At 38.9% G+C, this 26,823-nt stretch overlaps 1 protein-coding gene across 6 annotated transcripts in view; it reads left to right on the top strand.

Moving 5' to 3' along the window:
- The window catches only part of TFDP2 (transcription factor Dp-2), a 171,580-nt gene that overhangs the window by 91,942 nt on the left and 52,815 nt on the right, over positions 1–26,823 (top strand). For 3 of the 6 annotated variants that reach the window (XM_060011357.1, XM_060011356.1, XM_060011360.1), the window contains one exon: positions 23,640–23,743. In XM_060011357.1, the coding sequence (XP_059867340.1) occupies positions 23,640–23,743 (104 nt within the window). Of the gene's footprint in view, positions 1–4,268; positions 5,364–15,250; positions 15,931–23,639; positions 23,744–26,823 lie in introns of those variants that run through there. The other 3 variants (XM_060011359.1, XM_060011361.1, XM_060011358.1) reach the window with 3 other exon arrangements.

Here is a 26,823-nt window from a genome sequence, read left to right as displayed (position 1 = left end):
GTACTTGGTGCTTTTTTTAAGAATTGAAATATAATTAATCGTTTGTAAAAAGGTGAAAGAGCAGCTATGGATATCACACTTTAAAAAAATTCCGTCAGACGGAAAGGAGGATGTTTTTAGTTGGACAGCAGTTAGAAAGGAAAGAGCTCTGCATCTTAAACGTTAAGATGAACTCAGTGAAGAGGGAAAAATTAAAATTTCTGAAAAGGGAAGGAAGTTTGAAAGCTAAAGTTCTTGCCGCTTAGGGAAGAGTCTATTACAAAGTGAACAGTGTGGCCTTAAAGAGATAAGTGGATAACATACCCTCACCTACCCTCCAACCCCGCCCCCAACCCTTTGATGATTTAGGAATATTCTAATGAAAAGAGTACAGACATCAGAGTCAGAAAACCTAGAGCTAAATCTTGACTTTACATTTTACTAGATTAGTGGCAAATCATTTACTCTCTTATATTTAAATGATTCAGCTAGAGATTTTAGTGGCATCTGTGAGATGCCTGGAAACCCCTCCACAGATCTCTTCCTCATCTACCTAGCTACTACATTTTCGTGATTATGTCCTTCTGGCCACAGTTGATTGTTCCCCAGCACATCATCGCTTTGACAGCATTTCACTGGCCAGGACGAGCGCCTGACCCAAATTCCGCCAATGAATGTCTTCCTGGTATGTTAAGAGAGGGTTAGTGGAATCTGTAAGATATAAAACTAGTGACTCGTCAATGACCATGTTTCCCACCAGCTGAAGAATACTGATCTGTAGTGAAAGAGAATGATGCTGGCGTGAGAGAAAAATCAGAGGTAAAAGAAAGGAGTCAGACATACCCAGTCCTGGCAGCCTGAGAGTTCCTGAGACCCTGCTGACCCCTGACCCTCCTAGTTTGTTTCTCTAACCTTTTCTTGCATTCGGTGAGCTAGCCAGTTGAGCCAACTAATTTCTTTTCAAGTCAGACTAGTATGAGTTGAGTTTCTTTACCTTATAACTCAACTAATACCTGAATTTGGGTGAAGTGTTGTGACTCCAATGCTCATGCTTTCTCCACTGTAACATATTCTTTCTCTAGGGCTGAAAATCTTTGGTCTAAAGTTCTGTCCCTTCCTAACTTGTGAGGGCTTTAGTGAACTATGTCTGTCCTCTCTAGCGCCTTTGGTCTCTTCCCTTTCCATAGATCCTTCTCTGAGGTACTGGCAAATGCCTCCCTCATCCTGGAAAGCCTTCGCCTTGATTCATTCGGCTCCGCTAATTCAGCTGTGACTAAAGCACGCAAAGGGATTTTGGTAGAAGATAAGTTTAGAAAGGGGCCAGATTGAGGAAAATTTAGACAGCAGTTTTAGGTCGTTTGCTGTTATTGTCTAGACCAAAGATGTTTAATAGAACTTTCTGTGATGATGGAAATGTTCTGTATCTGCAAGCTGTTAGCCACATGTTGAGGACTTAACATGTGTCTAGTGCAACTGGGAATTGAATTTTTAATTTTATTTAAATTTAATCAGTTTAAGTTTAAATAGCCGTGTATGGCTAAGGCTACCAATGTTGATAGTGCAGCTCTAGCCATCAGGAGGTCATCAAAAGTTGTATTTCTTATTTCTTTTGTTTTGTTTTTTAAATCAGGGAAATGATGTGTGTTTTAGAAAAAAAAAAACCAACTGGAAACAATGTGGTCATTTGGATGGTGAGGAAGAGGCAAGAATAGAAAATCACTTTCTTTTCAGGATGATGATGCCTGTAACAAGGATGGGGAATGTAGGAGGGTGAGCTGCTTGGGGACAGTAGACGTGGAGCTCAATCCTGCAGAAGTTGCGTTGATGTCGTGGGACTTGTAGACAGATGTCCAATAGGCCATTGCAATGAGAGTATAGAGCAGAGAAGCCCAAGACTAGAAGTATACATTTTTGTAGTCGTCTACATAGAGGTGACAAAGCCATAGAAATGGGTAATGTCCTCCAAAGAGGAAATATAAATCTTGGAGAAACGAGCATCAAGGGCAGAACCTTGAAAGATGTCTACATTTTAAAGGTAGAGGAAGAGGAGGTGCAAAGGTGAAGTTAACTATGGTCACTATGCTATACATTAGATTCCCAGAACTTATTCATTTTATAGCTGGAAGTTTAGATTTAGATTACTTCCATGTCTTAGCTATTGTGAATAATGCTGCAATAAACATGAGAGTGCATAGAAAAATACTATATGATATTTTTAAGAAACCGACACTTACCCATGTGAGTGGTAGCAGGAACTCTTTGCTTTAGGCATAGCCCTCATCAGGGAGATTAGACATTTTACTTGAAAATGTGAATAAATATGTCCCTCATGATATGGATCTGGTAGATAGTTATATTTAGCAGGCATGGTGCAAGTAAAAACTATTATTGTGCTATCATAGTGTGATTTCTGCCTATAGAATCACAAATGTATCTGTAAAATATGGTTAATCTCTGGTCAGATGGCCAATAGACATAGCAAACCCTAGTCCAAATAAGTTAGCTTATAAACTTGGGGAAGAGAATGGCTTGTCCCCTTTGGTGTTTGCTAGATAATCAGTAGTTGTAAATAATATAATGCTTAAGTAGATTTTCTTTCTTTCTTTTTTGGCAACTCTGGACGGCTTGCAAGATCTTAGTTCCCTGACTGGGGATCGAACCCAGGCCCCCTTCAGTGGAAGTGCAGGATCTTAACCACCAGACTGCCAGGGAATTCCCTTAAGTAGATTTTCTATCTAAGATTAAGGAGAAATTGTTTGGGAGAACCTACATAAGATGCATTTTATTATGCCAGTGGGAAGACTCATGAACTTCCCCACCATGTGTCGTACACTCATGAAGGCGTACAGAAGGTAGTGATCAAGCTGCCTGCTGAGAAAAGCTTGGGAGTAGATTGAAGAGCAGTGTGAATGAAGAATTTGGGAGTTGAAAGGGGGCACTGGCAAGGAAGGGAAACAGAGACAAGTAAACATGGTAGAGAAGGGCTTAAGGTCAGATCTCTGGAGCAGACAATAAGGAGCAGGTCAATTTGCTGCCTAGCTCAGTGCCTGATGCATAGTAAGTGCTCAATAAGTATTTGTTGAAGGAAAGATGAATGATGGTTACGGAGAAAAAACATTGCTCCTGCAGGACCAATGGAATCCTCCTTTGGCCCAATGTTATTTTATTCATTACTTGACCTCAGTCATCACAATGTCTTCCTGACCTTGGGTTACTGTTAATTTATTGTTAGAATACATACTAACTATTCCAGGTAGAATATTTGAACATGTAAATCACTGTCCAGCCCTGGGGGCGGGGGAGGGGATGCTCTGCCTACTTCCTACTACTAGAAGTAGTAGGATCGCAGTGCCTGAGTATTAGAAAGTTTAATTTCCTTTTAAGACTGTAGCAGAGTAGGTATGACAATATCTAGACCCTGAATATCCTGGCCTTGGGTGACATGGGCGATCACTTCTGGCTAACCTCACAGGTTAGAGGTATGTGCATATTTACTCTGTGTGGTTTCTGGTAAGGTGATCAAGAATGGTGAGAAGCAGCATAGGGAGATTAAAATTATTTCCAAATGTGGGTATATAAACAGATGTAACCATGTTAGATTTTAATACACAAAACTGATTGGATGCTGGGTAATTTTCAAGTTTCTTCTTTTTTTATTCAAAACTCCTCTGAAAACTGATAGTCCACAAAACCTTAGTGTATAGAATTTTAACTGATGCCTTTACTCAAATATTATAGTGACCTCATTTGATATTGAAAACAGATTTTAGAATCTGAAAAGATACAGAGCCATAGAGGTTGTATTTTCAGTTTTAAGCTAATATGTACTTGCAGCTCAATTTAGTTTATACCCTATGCTATATTATTTTTGACATATCTCTGTGTGTATATAAGTGTAATATGTTGTACATAGTCTGTTTACAAAGAAAAACTTGACTAAGAAAAAGCTCTGTTTGATCTGTTTCATTCAGTATATGTTTATTGGGGTGTCTAACAGGCTCTGTTTTAGCCACTGGGGATATAGCACTAAACCAAGCGCAAGATCCTTGCCCTGCTGGAGCTGTTGTCAAGACATACTTTCAGAGAGGAATATTTCAGATTAGGTGGTACCTAATCAAAGAAGGAAAGGTACCTTATTCATCCAGGAGAGTTACACTTTCAGGAAACTGAGATATAAACCACTGAAGGCAGGGATTTTCATTTGGCTTTTGTTCACTGCTGTATCCACGGAGCCCAAAATAGTGCTTGGCTCATATGTCCGTTGACTGAAGCGTTTATTGTTTTGAATTTGTATAATCAGAGACATGTACTTTGATAAATGATCTTTACACCGAGCTGGTTGAAAATTTTATAGTCTCCTTTACCTTATTTTTATGTTTGTTACCTACTTTCTCTTCCTCTTGGGGCCCATTGTCAGGACGCAGGCACAGCTTATTAATATTAATAATTAGTCATATGGTAATCTGATATTGCAAAGGTTAGATTTGGAAAGGAATTTAATAGGTCATCTTTTGTTCAGCTTCCTGCCTAGGAAAAACCGAGTAAGATAATTAGGTATGTATTTTTAATTAATCATTTAAAAAACTAGGACAACATAATTGGGTTCTCTCGAGAAAATGGAGAAAGGTACTTAACCCTAGATACAAAGGTACTAACCTGAAAAAGTTAGAACTTCTAACTGTGTGGGAAAGTGAAAAAAATTCGAGCACCACTAAGCTGCTCTTTGTTGATATCAGAAATGGGCCTGTCATTCATTTTGGCATTGAAGCATAGCCTCCTATCTCAGGGGGCAGAACCAGGACTTTTTTTTTTTTCCCTCCCAGAGGAGCTGGACAGTTATTACAGGTTGAAAAGCCTGACTAGTTTTTCAAGAGTTTCTCCTCCTTTTTTTTTTCCCCCCTGAAACTCATGGTGCTTTTGCTCTGCTTTGAAGATGCACTGAGGCCTCCTGCTTTGTGACTGCTTTGGAGCCCGCAAATACCCTGACATGTATAATTCGAAATATGCAGGTTTCATAAGTAAGTTCCATCTTGGTGTTTAGCCAGTTAAAATTCAAGTTATTTTTAGAAAAATGTTAGGGTGGAGTTAGGCAGCTTATTGTTTCACCACTTTTATTTTAAGCCTGTTTCTAAAACAGTAAGACCTGTACTTGGTTCGTTTTTAAGTGTCTTTGTTGCATTAGACAGTATTCATATGTCTTTTAAAAGCTAGTAATGAAACTATTTTCTTGAGCATCTTTTTAGTTTTACTGAGAAGTATTTTAAATTGAGTGTTTCTGAGCTCGATTGCTCATGTCTGACACAGTCTCAAGTTTCCACTGAATGGTAACAAAGACTGTAGAGTGTTGTTGGTACTGCAGTGAGAGGCATGCTTCATTAGACCAGGTAAGAGAGATCATTTTGTTTCTTACTGCTGGGTGCGTTTTTACAGGGTTTATTTTATATTCTTTCAACAGCAGCAGTGTTAAATTGATAAATAGCCAGGAGCACGCTGAATTCAAGACGTCCTTGCTTGTTGCAGACAGGAAAGCTACAGGGTATGGGGGTTGGGGTGGGGGGGAGGGGTAGAGTAAGCTTAGTTTATCACTGTTACTTATATAAATCAATTTAAATATAAAGATAATTCTGGAGCTCCATTTTCTCCGTGCAAGAACTAAAGAAGCAGTTAAAGAAATGAATAATATTAAAGGTACTTCGTGGTTCTTACTTGTGAGTGCAATTCAGATGTGAGTTTTTACTTTCATTTCTTTCCAGTAGTTAATAAAATAAGCTTTGCCTCTAACTCTACATTTTTTTTTTTCCATTTACGAAAACTTTGAAATTGTCAACAGCAAAATATGCTTCCTCAGGATCTTTGAAATAAACCTGACACTTACAAAAACATTTCAGCTTTTATAGCTGTTTCATTCTCTCTTTTTCCAAGTACATTTTTCTTAAAAGTATTTGTGCTTTGAAAATGTCAGCTGTATTCTAATGAAGCTCAGGCATTGTTTGCTCATAAAGGGGCCGGTGCATTCCACTGCTTTATGGTGTATTATGAGGCACAGTGTGAGAGTTTGGGTGGCACCATTTGGTGTCTGCCTCTTGGGGTAGTGACTGCCATTACGTTCGCGTCGGATTGGCAGAGAAAATATAGAGTGCAAGATCCTATATGAATCTGGATCCTGTGAAGAAAATCTTTACCATAAACAATAGCTACGTGAGCCTGGAATGTGTGACAACTTGAGCTGATCACTTCAAGTATACTCTTGAAGCCTGTATTTTAGTTATAATTAATAGTCTCCCAGTAACATCTCTGGTTTTGTGATGTATGTAAATAACATTTACTCATTATTTGAACTGTAGTAAAGTGAATGTCTCTAGGTAAACTATGACATTTTAAATGGACACGGTACAATTTTCAATCATACATGTACTTTAAAAAAAAGTTTGAAGGAACTTAGTGTCGGGGGGAGGGGGAGTGGGAGTGGGAGAGGAGGTCAGGCAGAGAGGCTTTCTTTCAGTTGGGAAAGCCCTGATGAAGAGAAAAAGCAACAGATGTTTCTTCTGTTACAATTGAGGTTGTTTCATTCAAAATTCACAGTAGCTGGAAACGGGAGGGTGGCCATAAATCTGACTTAATCAGTGAATAAAGAAAACGTAGTCATTTCAAATTTATTCTTTTACATTCAGGATTTGAGAAACAGTATAGAGTAACATATTCTGAGTAACATACTTTTTGAAGAGGCTTTTCTTAATCTTAAAAATTTTATGTGTAATTAGTGGAAATGTGAGAAAGCTAATTTTAGTGCCTTTAAGTGATGGAGAAAATGATTATTAAGTCATAAAGAATATTAGGAAAAAAACGAAGCCACTATAAAATATATAAGGAATACTTAGGTGGCAAAAGTTTGTAATTACACAATAGGTATTAAGGCTCAAAATGAAATTGCAGTATGAAACATCATTTGCATTTAGTGAGAGACTATTTTATCTTCAGTGTGAAGCCATGAGACTTACTTCTAAAGAGCTTTGAATAAGAAATGTGGGAGAAATATTTTGAGTTTAATTGAAGTGTTGCAGTTTCCCTCTTTAAAAAAAAGATAGTAAGTAAGCTAATGGAAGGAGGGGAATGTTTATCTGCTGAAAAGAATAAGAAGAGCTTGGACGTGATATGCATGTAATGAAAGCAGTCAAAAAATAGTTTTTTAATTCGTGGAGTTCATAATGAGTAAAGTAAAAATCTATCCTTTTACAAGTAACATGTAGAGAAGTTCTGTGCTCCCGTATACTGTGTGTTTATATACATTACAACTTTATGTATTTCTTAAAGTTAGCTCTTAGAAAACCAGTGCTGAGCGCTGAATCTTTCACATATTAGGCACTTATTAAATTTTGCCCTACCCTACACTGTAAAGTTAGTAATAACATATAATAGCCAAAAACTTCTTTGAACCGTAGTTCAAAATTTGCATATTGAGCAAATGTTAAACGATTTTCTAAATGTTTAGTTGGTCTAAGGAAAGGACTGAGAAAGATACCAAGATTCAAGGAGGTTGTTAAAAATGTCTCTTGCTCTGAGCTAGGATCTGTGGGCTTCCCTGAAGATTTTCTTTGCTTCAAATAATGACAATAGAATTTAGAGATTTCAAAACTTTTCAGATCATTGTTTGAATTAAGATTGAGTTTAAAATCGATCTGTGTACATTTTGCTTTTTTAAGGAATAGCAATATGGAGCATTTGAATTTTTTTCTAAGATAACCAACTTACATGGAGTTTAAAATGGATTTACCAAGTTATAGGTTTGATTAGAGTAAGAACTTTTATAATTTTGACCAAAGAATGTATAGTTTTGATGGAATAGACAGTCCTAAAAAAAAGTTGGTGACCTCACATGTGAAACATAACTTTGACAGCATCATAGATTGCAGTTATCAAAAATGTGGGTCAGCGGCTTCCCCGGTGGCGCGGTGGTTAAGAATCCGCCTGCCAATGCAGGGGGACACGGGTTCGAGCCCTGGTCTGGGAGGATCCCACATGCCACGGAGCAACTAAGCCCCTGGGCCACAACTACTGAGCTTGTGTTCTAGAGCCCGCGAGCCACAACTACTGAGCCCACGTGCCACAACTACTGAAGCCCGCGTGCCTAGAGCCCGTGCTCCACAACAAGAGAAGCCACCGCAGTGAGAAGCCTGGGCACCGCAACAAAGACCCAACGCAGCCAAAAGTAAAAATAAATAAATTTATATTAAAAAAACTGTGTCACTTATGATCATAAATGTAGGCATGACAGTACGTTACAGCATCATTAACAACAGTGCAGAAGTAATTGAGACTGTTAACCCTTCAATTTAAGAGCAATATATTGGCTGAAAAAAGACTTCTGGAGTGAAGTACCTGTGGTTCCTGCCTTATATGTGAACTCTTTAGCAAAAATTGATGTCTGGGGCAATCTGAGCCTTCCCTATTCATTTTTCTCCAATTCAGAATACCCAGAGAGTGACCGATGTAGATGTTCTCTCTGCCTTACATATTTTAATGCAATTAGAAACTGTTGACGGTGACCTAGAAATCTCTCATTTCTGGTGTGGAAGTCAGAGGGAAGATTTGCCGGACACCTACATTTTTCTGAAAAGAAAACCTTTTACGCCGTTGTTTAGGAGCAGGTATGAGTGTTGTGCCTTAAGTGTATTATGAGCTAACTCTGTTTTGCAAGTGGCTCCAGGAACCGATGGTGTAATAGCATTCTTCCTTTCTACCAAGTTTTAAGCAACCAGTTTTCAAGTGAACTTTTGGGTCTTGACTCTAAAGCTGGAGATATCAGCAGGGGGCTTTGTTTTCGGCATTTGGCTCTCTCTTGCAAAGTTTGGCAGCTCTCTTGGCAATTTCTCTGACAGAAAGATGAAGAGACTTCTAACTGAGCACTTACTGTTTGCCAAGTAGACCCAGTAGAACTTATTTATAAAATTTAGCAGAATCTTTTTTTTTTTTTTCTGCGGTACGCGGGCCTCTCACTGTTGTGGCCTCTCCCGTTGCGGAGCACAGGCTCCGGACGCACAGGCTCAGCGGCCATGGCTCACGGGCCCAGCCGCTCCGCGGCATGTGGGATCTTCCCGGACCGGGGCATGAACCCGCGTCCCCTGCATCAGCAGGCGAACTCTCAACCACTGCGCCACCAGGGAAGCCTTAGCAGAATCTTTTAATGGGCAAGATTCTAGTACAAAAGCGTTTGTTGATACTGGTGTCTAAGATTTCCTGCTCTTGACAGTATGGTTTAAATGTAGCTTCAGTAATAGCTCTCAGTGGAACATATTATTGAAATACGAAGTTGGTAACAATGCAATTTTGAATGAGCTACTTACCATGACCTATGGAATATAATGATCCCTTTTCTTATTTGCTAAGGAAAAGAACTGCCTTTGAAATTCTGATTCATAGGTGGTCTTTGGTCTTTTTGAATTTGTGTCCTAAAGTTTTAAATTTATTTTAAGAACGCACCTTTTAAACTCTGGATCTGTCTGTAGTCATTGCCACCTTTTGTAAATACTAGAAAAATAGCTTCTCTTGACTGTATTGTTAACACTGTCTGGGGCAGGTTACCGTCTCAGAGGGTAGTGGGCTGCTTCTTGAGAGTGATTTCCAATTCAGTGCCTTTGGGTGTTGTAATGCTCATCAGTTCTGACCCTTGTGGTTGCGCCCAGCTGCGTTGATCTCCTCTAGCCATTCAGTGGCTCTTGGTACCAGATAAAATGTGCTGCTTTCTGTTCACACTCTTTTCTAGGCATGCGGACAGCGTCTGTGTGCCATCTGGCAAGTGTGTTGGCTGTGGTGATGGTGCTAAAAGTAGTGGTTGAAAATAGGCTAAACATTGAAAAGATATAGCATTTAAGAACAAGAGACAAAAATGATGATGATGATAATAATATAAGGGTCACTTGGCCCCTTCTCTTTTTAAAATGAAAATAGAGGTAAGTGTAGTAGAAAGAGTCTACTTAGACTCCATTACTTCCTTAATGTGAACAGAGAGGAAAGGGGCACTTGCAGCAGTTTGTCCCAGTCCTGCTTGATCCTGATCATCCTCTGAGGCACTTGTTTAAAATACGCATTCCCACCTGCTTTCTTTAGGTGTTTAGTGGAACCCAGAAATACATATTTTGAATAAGAGGGACACTGCTCTCTCCCACTTTTGTTCACCCCCTTTGTATCCTATGTCCAAGCACATTTGGTAAGAATTACTGGGAAGGCGTGGAAGAACCAAGTTGTTTGAGGCCATATGGTGAACTAATTCAATTATTAATCAGAAGATAGAGTGTCCAAAACTGGGAAATTCTAATTAAGGAGGTGGAAGAGAAATGAGAAAATCAAGAATTAAAAGATGGTCCTTGTCTGAGCAGGGTAAATAGAAAAAGGACAAAAGGACATGTTTTAAATAAAGATAAAGAAGCCAGTGAAGAAGCAGTAGGATCCAGCCTCTAGATGAGATGCGTGTTTTTGGATGGACATCGAGAAAGTATTGAAAGGGAAGGGTCCTACAAGAGAAACCCAGTGAGAATGGACTAAATGATTTCTAAGATCTTTTAGCTTTGAGGTTTGATGAACTAAATGAAAACAGTTATAATATTCCAGATACTAGAGCTTGAATTAAGGAGTTCATCTAAGCAATGAAGAGGCCCTGTTTAAATCCTGACATGTAGGAAGATGGAAAAAGAAATGTTTTTCTCCTTTCAAGTTGAAGAATCCGGGGCATTTATGGTTCTGGATACCAGAGAAAGAGGGAGCTAGCTAATTGTTTTAAAAGGTGTCCTCCAAGTAAAAATGCTTATCGAAGCCAAGAGAAAAGACTTGATCCTCTAGGGAAAGTATGTGGGAAAGACTGATGTAAAAGATTTATTGACCCATTAGGAGTATACCCTGAGGGCTGTAGAACTGTTTTTTGTTATGGTCATTTCAAGGATCCTTTCTGTGGTTCTTTGGGAAGATTCTGGTGAGGTGGTCCACTGGGGGGAAATCACAGAAGTCCTGTGCTCTGACAGCTGCAAAAACATCCCGCCTTTGGCTTCCATGCCTGTGATATGTAGGAATGTGCATTTCAGATCTTCTGTCTTTATCTATGCGTTAAGGATACTTGATTTCCATTTTGGAACCACATACAGAGAGGGAGGTTCTAGAGGTCACTTTAACCATTATACTTTGGAGATATTATGAACTTTTATCTTCTATTTCTCACCCTGACCATTTGCAGTGATATTGTGGTCACCCACGTTAAAGAGTTTAGTAATGGATGGTGGCCTTTGGATTTAATCTTGGCAACTTTGGTGAACATGATTGAGTACAGATGCAACAAAATAGAACATAACAGTGTTATAGGGTGCATATAGGTAATGCACATTATAGTAGCTAACCTATAAATAGGATGAAAACTAAAAAAAAAAAATCTGAGTATATTTAAACAAAACCGAATGAAGTCAGAGTGACTGCAAGGTTTATTTACCTTCAGTTCCCATTCCTGACATGCACCTTATGCATGGATGTGCTGTATTTTACTATCTTACAGATTTGCTGTTTCCAGTTGGATATGTTGTCTTTTCAAATTAATTATGAGCAATTAATATGTGTTTCATTTATGAAGATAGTGCTGTTGATCTATTGGGCCTGAGTTATTTTTCAAATAAAGGTGATAGATATCCCCTGAGCCATCATATTGTTCCCCCTACTTTACTCTCTCTTCAGTGACATATGTTGCTTTCTAGGTGGCCGGCTGAAATTAGAAATATAGTCTGAAGGTTGTGGAATCTTTGCTCTTTGCAAAATGAATGGGCCTATTCCAGAACCGGCCTGGGACTTGACCTCATTAGTACTGTATTTGAAACTGATCGATAGTCCTTTAAAACAGTTATTAACAAATAATTAAAAGGTAGTGTGGGAAGGAAAGAGATGCTTGACACTTTTCTTCTTCTCAGTCTCCTTATTCTCTGTTTGAAATGTTAGTTGTGGATGAAGTGAAGCACATGATACTGTCACATAAGTAGGCAGATCAGTGGAGCAAATAGAAAGTCAATAAGGTAGACTTTCATGTTAGCATGGGGGAGGGGGAGTAGATTACTCATTAAAAGTAGCCATTTAGGAAAAATAAATTGGATCATTCGCTTCTCACATCAAATAAATTCCAGATGGTCAAGGATGTAAAATTTAAAATGAAGGCATCGAAGGATTATAAGAAAACATGGGGGATGTTTAATACAGACTTTAATATGTAACGAATGATAATTAAATTCAAAGAACAGCATATCCAACTGGAAATACCAAACCTGTAAGATGAGTAAAACATAGCACACCCATGTATAACGTGCAGCTCCAGGGTGGGAAGCGAAGATAAATAAATAAACTTTGCAGTTACTCCAACCTCCTTTATTTTTATATTTAAACAGACTCACAGACCTTTTTAATGGCACTAAAGTCATAAAAGGAAAGAACTATGAGATGGACAGCATTCTTTTAAAATGTGGAAAGAAAATCATATATAAAAGCCAAAGACAAATGTCAAATTGGGAAAAATACTTTCAGCAGGTATAACAAAGAATACTCTTATTCCTTCGATATTTAAAGAGGGTCAACCAATAAAACAAATCATCAATAGCCAATAGAAAGTTGGTCATAATTCTCAGGAAGGAAAATTTAGATGACTTTTAAACGAAACACGTCAGTCTTATTCATAATAATAAAACCAAAATAAAATCAATGTGAGATACTATTTTTAACCTAAAGATTGACAACAATAAAGTTTGATAACACACTGAGTTGGTAAGGATATGTGGAAATGAATACATTTCATACATTTCTGAACAGGGTGAATTGTTACAGCCAGTTGGTACAACCAATGTGTGTAAAGACATATGTGTAGTCATTGCAATATTACTTGTAGTAATAAAAGATTTTACTGTTAATCATGTTTGTAACACTAAAAGCTTTCCATTATTAAGGGACTCAGATAAGCTGCTAGAGCCATAAAAAGAAGTATTACATAGCTAATGAAGTAAATATTGAAGCAAAATTACATATGTATGTACGTAGTATGGAAAGACATCTAAAATAGGTATAGTATTGTTAAGTGGTAAAAAAGCAACATGCAAACTGATATGCAAACCATATGTGTAAGGAGAAAAGGATATGTATTGCATATATGTTTGTATATGCCTAGTGTATTTCTGAAAGGTTATATATGAACTGGCACCAGTAGCTGTCACTAGGGAAGGGAATGGTTAGGTGGTGGTCGGGGACGAGAGGAGACTTAGTTTAACTGTATACTCCTGTCTCCGGAATTTGTATCACATGCCTCCATGCAGACATTCATGTATTTGTGCATTCATTCATTCATTCATCCATCCAACAAATATTTGTCGAACTATGCTATGTCCCAGGCACTGTGCTAGGTGCTGGAGATACAGCGGTGAATAAGATAACGAATCCCCTGTTCTTATAGAACTTAACATTCTGAGAGTGGGTGCTTATATGATTGTAAGCAAGTAAATATAAATTTGCAGTACATCATATACAGATAAGTACTCTGGCGGAAAGTCATAGTAAGTGAAGAAGTGCTAATGTAGGGTGATCAGGCATCTCTGATACACTGACAGCTGAGCACAGTCTTCAAGGAAGCTGGGGAATAAGGCATGTAGCTATCTGCGGGAAGAAAGTTACTGGCAGAGGAAACTTTTAAGGACAAAGGCCACGAGGTAGAAATTTGCTTGTCATGGTTTGAGGAACCGCAAAGAGGCCTGGGTGAATGTAGTGGATTGAAGGGAGAGATTTGACAGTTGATGAGGTCAGAAAGGAGGGGTCAGGTGACACAGGGCTCTGTAAACCATCACACAGACTGAGATGCAAAGCCCACTGGAGAGCTGAAAGAGAATTACTCCACAAAGCAGGATCACGCTGACCGCTGTGAACAGCAGTGCTGTTCAGTAGGATAATGGAAGTCGCATAATTTATAATTTTCTAGTAGCCACATTTAAAAAGGTAGAAAGAAACAGGTAAAATTAATTTGAATGATAGATTTTATTTAATCCAATATCCGAAACATTATCATTGAACATGTAATCAGTATAATCAAATTTTTAGAGAGTTAGGTTTTGATTACTTAGCCTTGAAAATCTGTATTTTACACTTAGAGCACACTTCTGTTTAGATGTTAAATTTTCAACAATTGAGGTGAAATGTAGTACTACCAAAACAATAATGCTGTTTTTAATGGGAAAATATTTTATACTGCTTCAATTTTTAAATTTAAATTCGTTAAAATTAAATACGTTTAGAAATTAGGTCCTCAGTTGTACTAACTACTAAAGTCGTGCTTTATAGCCTCTGACCTAGTGACTACTGTATCGGAAGGCTTGGGAGTAGTTTTGTGGGGTGAGGTGGGCCTAATGCAGGACAGGTGGATGAATCAGGAAGATATTGCAATAATTCAGTCTAGAAATGGTGACTTGGATCATAGTGGTAGCAGTGGAGTGGATGAGAAGTGGTTATATTCCAGATAACATTTTATTTTATTTTTTGTAAACATTAAATCATTTTTATTGTGGATATGGATACAGACATATAGCAAAGAACTAAGTAAAAATTTAAAATAAGGACCACCATCATAAATGTAAACCAGCAATGTTCTGACACAGCCACCTCTTGCTACATAGATTGTTTGGGGTTGGTTTTTTGTTTTTGTTTTTACATTGGCCATCTACCTTTTTTTTTTAGTATATACAATTTTTTAAAAAAAATAAATTTATTTATTTATTTTTGACTGTGTTGGGTCTTCGTTTCTGTGCGAGGGCTTTCTCCAGTTGCGGCGAGCGGGGGCTACTCTTCATCGCAGTGCGCGGACCTCTCACTGTCGCGGCCTCTCTTGTTGCGGAGCACAAGCTCCAGACGTGCAGGCTCAGTAGTTGTGGCTCACGGGCCTAGTTGCTCCGTGGCATGTGGGATCTTCCCAGACCAGGGCTCGAACCCGTGTCCCCTGCATTGGCAGGCAGCTTCTCAACCACTGCGCCACCAGGGAAGCCCCAATATGCAATTTTTAAAGGTTACTTTCCATGAACAGATACTACAAGACATTAGCTATGTTCCCTGTGTTGTACAATACACCCTTGAGCCTATCTTACACCCAATAATTTGTGCCTCGCACTCCCCCACCCCTATATTGTCCCTCTCCTTCCTCCCCACTGGCAACCACTAGTTTGTTTTATATTCAGGATACATTTTTAAAGATAGGACCAATAGGATTTATTAATGGATTGTATGTAGGCTATAAGAGAAGGTCAACAGTGATCTCTTTTGGTCTAAACAGTTGAAGAATGGAGTTGACATTTAATGAGATGAAGAGAGAGATGGGAGAAGGAGGTTTCTGGGTGGGATGGGGAACAGTCAGGAATTATATTTTGAGAATGTTAAGTTTGAGATGCCTGTTAAACATCAAAATGGAGATATTTGAAATGACAGTTGGATACATGAATCTGAAGTTTGGGCGAGAGGTTTAATCTGGAGAAATATACATGGGAGCTGTCAGACCACCTAGTGAGGAAGAGTTGACAGAGAATAGTCGGAGGACCGATGTAAGGGGCTCCCGAATGGTTTTAGAGAGGAGGATCCAGCCACCAAGACTGAGAAGGAGAAACCAGTGGGTTTGGAGGAGAACCAAGAGAGAACGGAGGTTTGGATGCCAAGTGGAGAGTGTTTGAAAAGAAGGTGTGTTTTTGTTTATTTTTTTGTTTGTTTTTTTTTTGCGGTACGCGGGCCTCTCACCGCTGTGGCCTCTCCTGCTGCGGAGCACAGGCTCCGGACACGCAGGCTCAGCGGCCATGGCTCACGGGCCCAGCCGCTCCGCGGCACATGGGATCCTCCTGGACCAGGGCACGAACCCGCGTCCCTCGCATCGGCAGGCGGACTCTCAACGACTGCGCCACCAGAAAAACCCAGAAGGTGTGTTTTTAAAAAGTATCAGATATGGCTGGTAGGTTAAGGTTAAGTTGAAAACTGAGAATTGACCATTGGATTTAGCAACGTGGAGGTGATCTTGGCAAGAGCTGTTTCAGTGAAGCCGAGGGGCGGGAATGGGAGTGGGTTAAAGAAAACAGAGTGGAGAAGTGGACACAGCAGATGTTGACAGATTTTATGAGTTTTGCTGTAGAGCGCAACAGAAAAGAGTTGGTAGCTGGAGAGCTGTGTATGGTTAATAAAAGTTGTTTTGTGTTTTGTTTTTAAGATGAAAGAAAAAATGCATGTTTATGTGCTGGTAAGAATGACCCAGCAGAAGGGGAAAGATTGTGATGATGCAGGAAGTTTTCAAAAGAGAAGGTAGCTGGAGGGATGTAATTTAGACAAATCCATGAACTACCTGTTTATAAAATAAATTTTAAAAGTAGATAGCAGAAGGTAACAGAAGAGGAAAAGCAAGAGGATCGTATAATCTGTAATTAGCTTCTTACTAATAAATAATGAAATTGCCTAGGTCACTTTTTCCCATTTTTTAAATTAAGGTATATTTTACATGTATATAGTAGAATTAACCCTTTTTAGCCTAGAGTTCTCAGTTTGACAAATACATACATACACTACCACAATGTAGGTCATTGTTTTTTCAAATAAATTTATTTTATTTATTTATTTTTGGCTGTGTTGGGTCTTTGTTGCTGTGCGCAGGCTTTCTCTAGTTGCAGTGAGTGGGGGCCACTCTTTGTTGTGGTGTGCAGGCTTCTTAATGCAGTGGCTTCTCCTGCCGTGCAGCACAGGCTCTAGGCACGTGGGCCTCAGTAGTTGTGGCACGTGGGCTCAGTAGTTGCGGCACACGGGCTCAGTAGTTGTGGCTCGCGGGCTCTAGAGCGCAGGCTCAGTAGTTGTGGCACACGGGCTTAGCTGCTCTGCAGCATGTGGGATCTTCCCAGATCAGGGCTCGAACCCGTGTCCCCTGCATTGACGGGCGGATTCCTAACCACTGCACCACCAGGGAAGCCCAATGTAGGTCATTTTTAAACTTTTTAAACTTATCTTTAGGGCTGTAAGTTTACCTTGTCCTGTGAAGTTTGGACCCTGTATATATGGGATATACACTACTTCTGATTTGAGGTATTTAGAAACCCATAAAATAAGCATATTCTTTCCTATAATAGGTTACTAATTAGGTTCTTCTGGGAGAATGTGATATAGGCTTGGGTGAAGATCTTCCCCAAAGCTTATTCAGGCCAAAAATAATTTTTCCCCCAGCAGGTCAGTACTGTGAAAAATAATTTATGTTGGCTTCATGTAGACAAACCACAATTATTTGACTGAATTTTTCATTTTAATTGGACATAGTGAAGGTGATTAACTATAACTGAAACCCCCCAAAGGATTATGAGTGAAAGAAGTCTTTGGTGTCTGGACAATTCTAATGGAAAACAGAAGGATTCCAGTTACTCAAGAGATCGAAATAAAATTTGAGCCGAAATTTTGTGCCTGCGCAGGGTTTGGCGTAAGTGTTAGCTTTTCTTAGCCCCTTTCCTAGGTGATCGATCTCATTTTAGTTAATTCAGGGAGCTGCCAGCACCAAAATCCAGGCAGGTCTTTAAAGTTTTGTTTTTAATAAATATATCAAGTGTCAGGCATTGGCTTTTGGACAGTGTCAGGACCCTGTTGCCACGGAGCTATGAATTAAGGCCAGGTACTTAAGAAAAATTGTTTAGACTTGGTTTGGTTTACTCCTAATGTGGCTGAAATTTCAGGAGACTGGATGTTTATAACCTATTTAAATGTCCTTTTGAGTCCAAAAAATTATATTTCTGCTGCTGAACCTAGTTGATTCGATGAAAGCAAACTGTGTCTAAATACGTGGCTATTATTTCTGGATATTACAATTACTGAAATCCCAGCAGAGCCCCTTTAACCGCTTCTAAAACAGATTTCATTTTTGCTAATTCTAAAACACAGGTACTTCATTTATAGATCGTCACCTTGTTTCAGCAGCTGTGGCTGATTCTCTGTCACTGTCTTTTTTTTCCTTCAGAATGGCAATAGCTTTTCCCATTATAAAACAGGTGCATGCATGTTCATAAAACTTTATTAGTAATAAAGTATAAAACAAAGTAAAACACTTCTCCATACTACTCACCCAGAGCTAACCTCTATTATTGTTATCTTGCCAGACTCTTTATGCGTATGTAAACGTATGTGTATATGTAGTTTTTAAGGTAAATGGAATCATACCATTTAATCATCCTGTCTTATAATGGGAACATTCTTCCATGGCAATACATACTTGTAATTTTTTTAGGGACTTTATAATATCCCATCATACGCATGTACCAAAGATGTTTAAACATTTAAATTGTTTCCAGGGTTTTGCTTTTATCCACAGTGCTGCAATCCTAGGACATGTGTAACTCTTCTCATCTGCTCAGATTATTAGGATACACATCCCGCAGAGGAATTGCTGGTCAGAGGGTATACCCATTATTAACTGAGATGTTGTTGCAGAGGCCAGGGATCACCTTGCCACTTAGGCAGCAGAGGGCAGTTGAAAGATTATTTGTTGAGGTAGAAAGAGCCTTTAAAATGTGTATAATTGCTTATAAAGCCCTTACTTAAAAATTTATACTCTAACACACAATCCTCAAACTCCTCTCTAATTACACTGTCGGACTGCCATCCAGAAAGGCTCTCCAATAGTGTTAGCCCCTTGACTGCAGTGGACAGTTCACTTGCCCTGAGTATCTGTAGCACTTAGCATTAGTACTTGGCATACAGTAGGTGCCAAGTAAATATTTTTTTTATCTTTTATTTTTTTATTTTTAAAATTTTTGGCCGCACTGCACGGCATGCGGGATCTTAGTTCCCCGACCAGGGATCGAACCCGTGCCCCCCCTGCAGTGGAAGCAGGGAGTCCTAACCACTGGACCACCAGGGAATTCCCTAAATATTTTTTAAATGCACCCATTTTGCCACATCTTTACCAACTCAGGACATTATCAGACTTCTTAATCTTTACCAATCTGGTACATTAAAAAGTTTCTTTTTGTGTGTGTGAATTTTTTATTTTTAAAATTAAGCGTCTTTTCCTGTGCAAATTTGTTTACCAAGTCTGAGATTTGTCTTAAGTGTATTGGGTCTCTTGCTGTTTAGAAAATATTTATTTTTAGGTAGTCAAATCTGTCAGTCTGTTTTCACTTAAGATTTCTGAATTCTGTAACATGCTTGGAATGTTTAATTTTTATATTTAAGCATTTGGTCTTTCTGGGATTTATTTTTGTGAAAGATGAGAAATCTAAGATTTTTTTTATCCAAATGGACAGTTTCTTGTCTCAACAACATTTCTTAAGTAATCTACCCTTTCTCCATTCATTTGAAAATCTATTTACCATATATAAAATTTTCATGTATAAATGAAGTAAATTTTGGACTTTAACTTCTGTTTTGTCAATTTCTTTGTCTGCATCTTAGCCAGTGTCACATGATTTCAGTCCCTTTAGCTATGTAATAATTCTGAAATCTGCGAGGCTACAGTTCCTCTCTTCCCCATTATTCCTTTTTTCAAAATTTTCTTGGCTGTTCTCTGTCTTTACTCTTCCAGAAACACTTTAGAATCAATTTTTTAGGTTTATTAAGTTCCATCTAAATTCTTTGATATTAACTGCCATGACAGATCTGGCTTTAACGAGGTTTTTCTATTTTTTTTTAAGATTTAAATTTATTTATTTATTTATTTTTGGTTGCGTTGGGTCTTCGTTGCTGCACACAGGCTTTCTCTAGTTGTGGCGAGCGGGGGCTACTCTTCGTTGCAGTGCGCAGGCTTGTCATCGTGGTGGCTTCTCTTGTTGCAGAGCACGGGCAATACTCGTGCTCAGCAGTTGCAGCACGCGGGCTCTAGAGCACACAGGCTTCAGTAGTTGTGGTGCACGGGCTGAGTTGCTCTGTGGCATGTGGGATCTTCCCGGACCAGGGCTTGAACCCGTGTCCCCTGCATTGGCAGGCGGATTCTTAACTACTGCACCACCAGGGAAGCCCTTTCTTTTTTTTTATTTAATTTTTTAAAAAATAATTAATTAATTTATTGATTGATTTATGGCTGCGTTGGGTCTTCGTTGCTATGTGCAGGCTTTCTCTAGTTGTGGCGAGCAGGGGCTACTCTTCGGTTGCAGTGCGCGGGCTTCTCATTGCGGTGGCTTCTCTTGTTGTGAGAGAAGCACTCTAGAGTGCAGGCTCAGTAGCTGTGGCACACGGACTTAGTTGCTCTGCGGCATTTGGGATCTCCCCAGACCAGGGCTCGAACCCGTGTCCCCTGCATTGGCAGGCGGATTCTTAACCCCTGTTCCACCCAGGGAAGTCCCTCTTGTTTCTGTTTTTGACCTAAGTTTTATATTCTTAGTTTGTCTTTACTGTTAAGTTTCAATTTAGGGTTATTCCCTAACCTTAATTATCTTTTTTTTTTTTTTGTATGTTTCTTGCTTCACTGTTTTTTGTAAGTTTTTGGCTTTTGTTTCTAATATGGTGTATCACAGATGATCTCATCTTAAACATTCAGCAGCCTTAAGGTCATTTTAAAAAACCATTTGAGGGCTTCCCTGGTGGCACAGTGGTTTAGAGTCCGCCTGCCGATGCAGGGGACGCGGGTTCGTGCCCCGGTCCGGGAAGATCCCACATGCCGCAGAGCGGCTGGGCCCGTGAGCCATGGCCACTGAGCCTGTGCGTCCGGAGCCTGTGCTCCGCAACGGGAGAGGCCACAACAGTGAGAGGCCCGCGTACTGCAAAAAAAAAAAAAAAAAAAAAAAAAACCATCTGAGAGCCAGACTTTATCATGGCTGGGTTCTTCCTCACATGGATCGGTGGTGTTTCCCCTCCTGTCTAGGACTGAGTTTATGGCACATGTCTATCAATTACAGACCTGTTCCTCCCTCTGGAATTATAAATTAGTATTCTCCAGTTAAGTGAATTCTTAAACAGGTGAATAACCGTATTTGGGTTATAAATATCAAACCGTATTTGATAACGTAGAGGCATGTTGTATAAAAGATCAGTTGCACAGTTACAGAGAAAGGAAACTATTTGCTAATACCAGTTGGTCAGTCATGTTTAAAAACAATAAACAAAGGACCTGGTGTTTAAATTTATTTCACCTGTTAAAAAGTAACAAAAGATACGATTTAGGCTACATTACAGGAAGCATGGCATCCAGATTAGGAAAGGTAATAGCTCCAATCTGTGCAAATCGAACAGTTTTTATTGTTTCCTGTACCTCTTTGGGGCCAGGGACTAAACCAGGTGCTGGGATACGAAGCTGACAACATAGCCTACTTATAGTAGAATTACAAGTAGATAATAATAGGTTTTATGAAAAGCCAGAAGAAGGGCATCCAAGACCTAGACCCTAGAGACTGGAGACGCCTAATAAGGGGGAGGTGACACAGACAGCAGAAGCTTCGGAGGTGGAGCTATGGCCTCTTACTGCCTGTGGGACCTTGTACAGACTGTTTAACCTCGCTCCGTGTTAATTTCATGTGTAAAATGGAGTCATCAATAATATATGTCTCACTGTTCTCCTAAGCATTAATGAGATGATGTATATGTGGGAAGCCTCTAGAGCAGACCCTGGAACATGGTGATTTCTCAGAAAATGGTAAGGAGTACCATTTTGAAGTGCCGGAAGGTAGGCCTTGTCCCAGTAGAGAGAGACTTCCCAGCAGAAGGAAGAGTGTGCATCAAAGCTGGAGTGGTTGATCTGGGGCCTTCCTGGAACTGCAAAGTATTTAATCTGATGGGAGCCTAGGGTGCATGTGGACAGAGTAGCTGAAGATGAAACTGGGAAGGGAGGCGGGGTGAGATCTCCAAACAGGAGCTTGTGTATCATGTGAGGAGTCTGAGAGGCATTTAGGAAGTGTCATGGAATCTCTGAAGGCCTTCAGTAGGGGAGTGTCCAGCACAGTTTCATCCGTGGAAAGACTGGTTTGTCACAGATGTGCAGAGGGGTAGGAGAGCTGTTTGGATACCCAGTCGGGGAAGTGGGGCTCAGCTCTGGCTGCACCTTGGAACTATCTGGAGAACTTTAACAGTCTGGTGCCCAGGTTGACTCCAGTTCAATTATATCAGAAGCTCTGGGGGTAAGACCGAGGCACTGGCATTTTTTATGGCTTCCTAGATAATTCCATTGCGCAGCCAGGGTTGTGAACCTCTGGATTAGAGAGTAACTGTTTTCAAAGCGGATTTGATAAAGTTCCAAATTAAACAAGCACCGGCAATATAAAGGAACCAGGGTAAGAAGGTAACAAGTAGGATGTGGTAGTTGGTTGAATAAGGAGGGGTTGATGGTTTCTGGTTCGGGTCACTGGGTGCAAGATGATCTATACCAAGAAGGAGAAGCAGATTTGGGTTACTGGGCCTTGCTGAGTGGGCATGAGAAAGGTAAAGAATTTGATTTTGAAATGTAGAATTTGAGGGGAAATAATACAAGGCAGAGGGTCAGAGAGAGAAGCTGAGGGAAGGAACCAGTGGTACAGTTGAAAACTCAGAAGACAGAGTAAATAATTGATGCGTGAGTTCCCTGAGAAGACAGGAAGTGCAGAGCAGACATGAAAGAAGTAATTTATATGAGAATCTTCCACTCAGAGAGAAGTAAAAATATGTGAGGGTGCCGGTAAGTTCCCAGGTTGAGGAAGAAGAGCCTGGTGGCCCGAGTTCCTTAACTGCAGGAGACCTACTGAGAGTTAGGAGATAAGAGAAGGGCATTCAGGAGTTGGGCAAGCTTTGGGGGAGCTCAGGAAGGGGGAGGGAGAGTGAGAAGGAGGTGCCTTTCTGGTTCTGCTCTTAAATGTTGTTTTTCCCCCAGAGTTTCAATATTGACCCTCTTTCACGCACTTCCTGTGTGATCTCCTTTGTTATATTGGATTACACTCTTATCTTCCAAGAGGAACATTGGTAAACTGAAGTTTGTCCAGAGAAGTTAAGTAGTTGACATGGTAGTTCAGAAAATTATTGGTTGGCTTTTCATTTGGGGGGAAGGCATTTTGCTACCTTAATTTGAAATTTAAATTGTTGAAATCACTTGAAAACACTATACAGATCTCATAGTTTCCACCATCAGAAACTAGGTGGCATCATTTATTTCTCCACTGTGATAAAAATCTCAGAACACTGCCAACTGAACATTTTGAAAACATGTTAGCTTTTAGTATAAAATGTTATACTGTAAAGAAATTCTAAAGATACTTATTTTATTTCATGTTATACTTCATGCATTTATTTTTGTTCTGTGATTTCTAATAAAGATCTAACTGGAATTCTCAACTCTGATATAAACTATGATGTGCATTATGAACTCTCAAAATGTTTTTTCCTCTAGAAAACCAACTTAATGTCCAGTAGTTGTCAGATAAACCAACTTTCCTCTAAAAAGCCAACTTTTCCTCTAAAAACCAATGTCCGGTAGTTGTCAGACGGACTGAACTATTTATTTTACAGGTGTGCTGTTCTGCAGAATTAATTGTTCTCACTACAACAAAGCAATAGTTGGTTGGCTTTTCAGTATGGCTCTTTGGTCTTAACTTCCTTATTAAGATAATTATAGATTACTTAAGCACAGCTGGTTAGGACCATGGATGCATAGATAGGTAGAAGGTGGCCTTGATATTGCAGAACATTAACCGAGTGTTTTGATATAATTTCAGGTAACGTTTCATTTGTTGCATTTCCAGTTTCCAGCACCAACTCACCAACAAAGATTTTACCAAAAACCTTAGGACCAATAAATGTGAATGTTGGACCCCAAATGGTAAGAAAATCATCATATCTTAGGACTTGAAACTTTGCTTAGGCAAGACTTATTTAAAGGAGAGTTGTACCAAAGATGCTTGGTCAGATATTCCAGTTAATTTCTTATCTCAGTCACTTATTTTTTAAAGTTTTGTTTTTACCTGAATGTAACTGATTAGTCTTACGAAAAAGAAAGTCGTTATACTCTTCAATGTTCAATTTTCACGTACTTGAATCTGTGGATTCTGAATGTGTTAATATTAAGGTTTTTGCTCCCTATATGAGACTTCTCTTGTTTTCAGTTGTTCGATTAAATTGATTTGAAATCTGTTATGTTTTATGTTCTCCTTTTTCTTGTAAAATAGCCTTTACTGCACTAAACCGTGTAATCTCGTATAAATTGAATATCATATAAATTGAGTATGACCCAACAGTTAATCTATATTTGGAGCTACTAATTTGAAACTCTTTGATGAAAGGACATTTAGGAAGAAACAACTCACCAGTTCATTTTAATCTTTAGCAGTAGAAATAATGAATTAAAATGGAAAGTATTTAACTGCTTCTCTGAAGGTATTCCATTAATTATGCTAGAGCTTAAAGTATATAGCACTTTTAAGAAAGCCTTATTTATAAACAGAGTTGCATGCAGCTCATCTAAAAACTATACCTAATTTAAATGGCCTCACCCACCATTAGCAAAAGTATGTAAACATTTGAACAGTAACTCTTCATTGTCAGTGTTTACATCTTCTTATCTGTAAAGCAATAAGCATAAATTTTGTTTGTAATGTACGGTACTGTGGACTATGTTAAATGCACAATTATTTAGACAGAAATCTCTTTTAACATTCTGAATGGCTTCAGAAAGTCTTTGAGATCTTAAGCCATTCTAGACACAACATTTTTCTTGATCCCTTGAGGACTGTTAATCATCTGCAGAATCCGAGCTAAAGATGTTGCACAATACTGTAACTATGAGAAGAATGTAATCTAGCTCCAAGCCTCTTAGAAACTTAAGCTCAGGTGAATATCTGCATTTCAAGGTAGTTCAGGGTATATTTTCAGACGTTTGCTAAGCATTTGCCCCTCACCAGCCACTACAGGAGGTGCAAATGAGATTATACACCTGACTTGAAAGTCGGTATTTTGAGATGTGATTATATAAACATCAAAATTAAACAAACAGATGTGAACTTTCTTGACTTTGACTCATACAGCACTCTTCTATTTTGAAAGACTGTTTCCTCTTGGTATTTCAGTGATGCTGCTATGGCTCAAATTTGAATTCCTCTTTTAGAAACATAATTGTTCTTCCCATTGTCAGTTTAAACTAATGTACATGTAAGCCTTTACACACTTCAGTTCTGACAGTGATAAGTAGTCCTGTATAGGACGTACCCAATTACTGCAAACCTCAGAATCAGCAAAGCAAAGGTCAGACAGAGAGATTTCGGCCTCTCCTTTGAAACAGGCCAGCCCAAGACCTTCATTTGTCTTCCGAATTCTGAGGTGCTTTTTGTAGTTTTTAGTCCCTAGGCAGGAATCAGAGTTTTCTTTTTGATTTCCTAATATATCGTGGAACCCCAGCGAGAGCCGCTCTCTCCTCTTGCTTGTCTCTTTTGAATGTTGTTCCCTCACATTCAATCTCTCATCCATGATTTAAAAAAATTTTTTGTTAGAAAATTCTTAAATGAAACCTCACCTGTTTCCTTCTTACAGTTGTCTTTCTCTACTTGCCCTTTAAATTTTACATGTCCCTTTGGAAGCCAAATCTTCATGGTAGATAGAAATTTCAAAAGGCCTCAAGAAAAAGTTGTTTTCTGTGTTTCTAGAAGCTAGTTTAGCAGTAACTGTTTCACTTTGGGATACGTGCTCTTTTCTTAAAGGTATCTGGTTTTATGGGAGGGGAGAATGGGTACATGTATATGCATGGCTGAGTCCCTTTGCTGTGCACCTGAAACTATCACAACATTGTTAATCAGCTTTATTCCAATACAAAATAAAAAGTTTAAAAAGAAAAAAAAAGGTATCTGGTTTTTTATATAAGATAATCTCATGATTATTTTAACATGGTTAAAAATTGCTTGTTTCTTACAGTGAAAATGAAAATTTTGTCAAATAATGAAATCCTTTAATATAACACTTTATAGTTATATAGAGTCTTTCTCTTCAGAGTATAGATTCTCTCTTGGCTTCTCTTACTGTAGATGGCAGTAGTACATAAGAAAATCTTCAGAATGAGGTTCAGTTGCTATTTGATTTATGGCTAACTGTAATCTATTGTCAGAGAAACCACATGATTACATTTAAGTTAAGGATGTCTGGTTTTTTTGTGGGGAGGTGAGGAAGACTTAAATTTAAAATAAATGTTCATTTTCCTTATCAGATTAACTGAATACTATTTTAGTTTGGGATTTCAAAATTAAGGTTCGGTTTTATAGCGCATATGTGACTTATCACCTATGTGAACTAATTTTCCTGTGTTCGTTGACTTCCCTTTGATTTTGTTTCTTAAGGCTCAGTCACTGTCACTGTCCTAGTTTAAGAACTCATTGCGTCTCATAAGGATTTCTAACTTGTGGTTCCAATTCAAGTCGAGCATCCCACCAGTTCGTTCGTTCATGAAACGTTTGTTGAGGACTTCCCAGGCCCTGTGCTAAGAGAAAGGAACAGAGTATTGCTCATCCCTCTCAGATCAGGAAAGAATAGCAGCTGACAATCTGACATTAAGGAAGAAAAATAGAGTAGAACATAACAATTTATTTCCAAAGTCATTCTCAATAAAGATAACCAGCTTTTCTCTATGTCCTATTTCCCTTCCTCCTTTCTTCGTCTTCTTTTTTTCCTACAAAGCCCTTTAAATCAGGTAAAACCAAGCCTGTAGGGTCCTAATAACAGATGAATAAAAAACTCCTTAGTAATAATACTGCACAAGTAATGCAGTCTGTTTCATGGGTAAATCAGAATGCTTAGATAAGTTGCTTTCTGGAGACTCCTGTTCTAGGAATAGAGTAGACCAGATTTCAAACGCTCAAAATTTCCCTCTCAAGCTCTCACACTCAGGGTCAGCATGAAAGAGAACATCTGAGTGTGTGG

This window comes from Delphinus delphis, chromosome 4 (assembly GCF_949987515.2).
Source record: "Delphinus delphis chromosome 4, mDelDel1.2, whole genome shotgun sequence".
NCBI lineage: Eukaryota > Metazoa > Chordata > Mammalia > Artiodactyla > Delphinidae > Delphinus > Delphinus delphis.
Note: the sequence above shows the minus strand (reverse complement) of the source record. Positions and strands in the feature narration are given on the sequence as shown.